The 4,218-nt window shown below is 40.1% G+C and overlaps 1 gene segment (V, D, J or C); it reads left to right on the forward strand.

Moving 5' to 3' along the window:
* Window positions 1-1,554: 1,554 nt before the first annotated feature.
* On the forward strand, window positions 1,555-2,299 carry LOC131381447 (T cell receptor alpha variable 1-1-like). The segment is given in 2 exon segments: window positions 1,555-1,657; window positions 1,992-2,299. Coding segments are annotated over 2 exon segments (402 nt in total).
* The last annotated feature ends 1,919 nt before the right edge of the window (window positions 2,300-4,218 follow it).

The following is a 4,218-nucleotide window of genomic DNA, read 5'->3' on the forward strand; positions in this document are numbered from 1 at the left end:
ATGTGCAAGTTTTTGTGTGAACATATGTTTTTATTTCTTTTGGATAGATACCTAGAATTCCTGGGTCATATGGTAAATCTATGTTTAATGTTTTGAGGACCTACCAAACTGTTTTCTAAGTGGTCGCACCATTTTAAATTTAAGTTTCTAACTTCTCCACATTGTTGCCAACACTTGTTATTATAGGTCTTTCTTTAATTGTAGCCACCTTTGATATTAAATAGTATTAATGAGAGGCCAATAGGTATGAAAAATAGGTATGAAAAAATTTCGTAGACATAAGAAATTTCTTTCTGAGACATCTTGATAAATAGTTTAACATGTTGTTGAAGTTTTCATTTTTTCCTCTCTGTTTTCTTCCTTTTTTCTCAGATCTTTCTTCCTCTATTTTTTTTTTTTTTGAAATGGAGTCTCACTCTGTTGCCCATGCTGGAGTGCAGTGGCCTGATCTCAGCTCACTGCAACTTCTGCCTCCTAGGTTCAAGTGATTCTCCTGCCTCAGCCTCCTGAGTAGCTGGGATTGCAGGCATATGCCCCCACACCTGGCTAATTTTTGTATTTTTAGTAGAGATAGGGTCTTACCATGTTGACCAGGCTGATCTCAAACTCCTGACCTCAAATGATCTGCCTGCCTTGGCCTCCCAAAATGGTGGGATTACAGGTGAGCCACTGCTCCCAGCTCTTTTCTCCTGTTATACCTTTCTTCTTCCCTTTAGTTTTTTAAAAAATTACATAATAAAACATGTCTATTTTAACATTAACCAATATAGGGATGTACAAAAAAAAATGAACTCACTCAACTTTTCCACTGCAACCCCTAACATAACCAATGTTAGTAGTTTATTGAGTATATCCCACACTTTTAAAACTCTATGCATATGTACATAAGTTTATGATAAAAATATCATTCAATACTCATCACTCTGCAACTTACTTTTGAATATATTGAAGATTATTTCTATATTACCTGTTGTAAGCACACTTAAATGGTAGGTAAATTTCCTTCTCTTTCTAGCTTTCACAATATATATGACACACAAACAAACAATATTTAGTATATGCACACACACACTGCATCTCTAATTGATCCTGGATTTCATTTTGTTGTGTCATAAGAAAGGAAACTGTTAGTATGGTCAAATTGACTGGTTTTGACTTTGCCTTATGTTCCCATTTGTTTTCTCTGTTCTTTACGTGTTCGATGTTCACCACAATCACTTGGATTAAAATGTGTGGATTGTTTTTTGGACATAGGGACCTCACCATGTCGCTTAGGCTGATCTCCAGTTCCTGGCCTCAAGGGATCTTCCACCTCAGCCTCTTGAGTAGCTGGGATTACAGGCATAAACCACTGTGCCCAGCTTAAAACCTGTGGATTTATCAGTAGAAAGTGTTCATGTAAAGATACTCCTGTAAGGGAAAGCATAGCTGCTCCAGTGGAAGGAAGCTTAAACTCATCCCTTCAAGAAAGAAGCTCCTCCCCTTGTATTTCTACTGGGTTTTGCATCCAGACTGAGGTTCCTTCCCTCACCCACATGAAGTGTCTACCTTCTGCAGACTCCAATGGCTCAGGAACCGGGCATGCAGTGCCAGGCTTGTGGTATCCTGCAGCAGATGTGGGGAGCTTTCCTTCTTTATGTTTCCATGAAGATGGGAGGTAAGTCTCAATCTAATAGCAAATGCTGCTGGGAGTTTTCAAAACAATTTCCTTTCAGCTAAATTATTGCAAATTTTGACATCTGTAATGAGAGTGTTTCCTGAATATGCATTTTCCTAATGTGCTGATTGTCCTCCTGTTACTATTGCTGCTGCTGTTACTGCAACCATTTATTTCAGTCTAAGAAATTCTCCCATCAATGGCAGTTCTTTTGTGACCACATGAAAGCATCATTTAAAAAATTATTTCAATAGTTTTTGGAGAAACATCATTTTTAATAATGATGGGGCTTCTGGGAGTGCTGCCCTAGTAACAATCATGTATCTTATCATAGGCACTGCAGGACAAAGCCTTGAGCAGCCCTCTGAAGTGACAGCTGTCGAAGGAGCCATTGTCCAGATAAACTGCACGTACCAGACATCTGGGTTTTATGGGCTATCCTGGTACCAGCAACATGATGGCAGAGCACCCACATTTCTTTCTTATATTGCTCTGGATGGTTTGGAGGAGAGAGGTCATTTTTCTTCATTCCTTAGTCGCTCTGATAGCTATGGTTACCTCCTTCTACAGGAGCTCCAGATGAAAGACTCTGCCTCTTACTTCTGCTCTGTGAGAGACACAGTGACTGTGAGGCCTCCTTAACTGTGCCAAAATTCAAAAGACAACCAGTGGAGTACAGGTGGGCTTGAGAAGTTCTAGAACTTCCTGAGTGTCTCTTTGCTTACCCTCTAATTTTAAACTTGTTTAGAATATGCAGCATAGGGCTCTGAGACTGAACCCCATTATTTTCTGAGCCATTGATTGCTAAAGAGAAGGACAAACTATTTTCTCTCTCTCTCTTTCTTCTTTAGTTTCTCCTTTTCCTCTTCTGGCTGCTTATTTATGCCTCCAATATCCTGTGGTTCCACATATGGAAGATGGAATTTACTTTTGGAGGAAGCTTTTTATATAAGGGAAGGATCCCTTGGTGAGTGCTTTAGTTTATGCAGTAGTAAGTTACATTCATATTCATGTATCCTTGGGAGGCTCTGAAATTTGTGAAGTAAATGCAAATGCCTCAGCTTGAGATAGTACGATTTCATTTAATTATGTCAAATATGTCCTCATTTTTGTATTTACCTGAGTGATAATTTTGATATTATTTAACATTTTTTGGTGGATTTATCCAACATATTGGAGAGTGTTGGGGCTGTGGACTTAGAGGGTGAAGAGAAGATCGTGGAGAGCTCTTCTCTGTGAAACCGAAGAGTGAGGTCATGCAATGAGGTGGGGGTCAACTGTGGAAGGAGTTGGTCAGTAGGGAATTCCTGTAAAAGCACTGGATAATGGACAGAACAGTAATATAAAATATTCAGTTTAAAGATTTTCTTTTACTGAATTGTAATTCTTGTGTGCCATCCTAAATGTTTTTGAAATTTGTTAAACGGTACAGCCTATATAGTTTGTCCTTAGAGGGCAATGTAGAACTTCTTCCCCATAGGTGAACTTTTTTTGGCTTAGTACATTTATTTATTTATTTATTTACTTATTTATTTATGACGGAGTCTCGCTCTGTTGCCCAGGCTGGAGTGCAGTGGCCCTATCTCACTGCAAGCTCCGCTTCCCGGGTTCACGCCATTCTCCTGCCTCAGCCTCCTGAGTAGCTGGGACTACAGGCATTGGCCACCAAGCCTGGCTAATTTTTTCTATTTTTAGTAGAGACAGAGTTTCACCGTATTAGCCAGGATGGTCTCAGTCTCCTGACTTTGTGATCCGTCCGCCTCGGCCTCCCAAAGTGCTGGGATTACAGGCGTGAGCCACCATGCCCGGCCATATATTTATTTTTATATATTTTCTCCTTAGTTTTGGATGTTAAGTTCTTCATTAGCTAATTTTTTTTTTTTTTGAGAAGGAGTCTCGCTTTATTGCCAGGCTGTAGTGCAGTGGTGTGATCTCGGCTCACTGCCATCTCCCCTTCCCGGGTTCAAGCCATTCCCCTACCTCAGCCTCCCAAGTAGCTGGGACTACAGGCATGTGCCACCACGCCTGGCTAATTTTTTCTATTTTTAGTAGAAACAGAGTTTCACCGTGTTAGCCAGGGTGGTCTCGGTCTCCTGACCTCGTGATCCACCAGCCTCAGCCTCCCAAAGTTCTGGGATTACAGGCGTGAGCTACAGCGCCGACCTCTATTAGCAAATTTTTAATGACTCATTTTGGGGTAAACAGAATAAGAGGGACTTGGTGGTAGGGAGTAGAAAGGTAAAGTGGATGGTTTTCACTCAACAGATATTTTATTGAATATGTGCTAGGCACTCTTTCAATTGCTATGGTGCATCACTAAATAAAACATACCTGCGCTGAGGTTGCTTATGTTCTTGTGAAGAGAGAGAATAAGTAGATGTTTGAGCAGACTTTGAAAGTACAGGGAAAATACATTTGACCCTCAGAACTCAGCTTCATTGTCTTTAATAGCAAGAGAGCTGAGATGTATGTAAGCAATGCTGACGTCCTGTGCTTGTTATAATTTTATAATATAAATTAATCATCAGCTGAATAAGGGCTGTATAACATTGGATAGTTAT

The sequence above is a fragment of the Hylobates moloch genome, unplaced genomic scaffold, assembly GCF_009828535.3.
Source record: "Hylobates moloch isolate HMO894 unplaced genomic scaffold, HMol_V3 SCAFFOLD_16, whole genome shotgun sequence".
Classification (NCBI taxonomy): Eukaryota; Metazoa; Chordata; class Mammalia; order Primates; family Hylobatidae; genus Hylobates; species Hylobates moloch.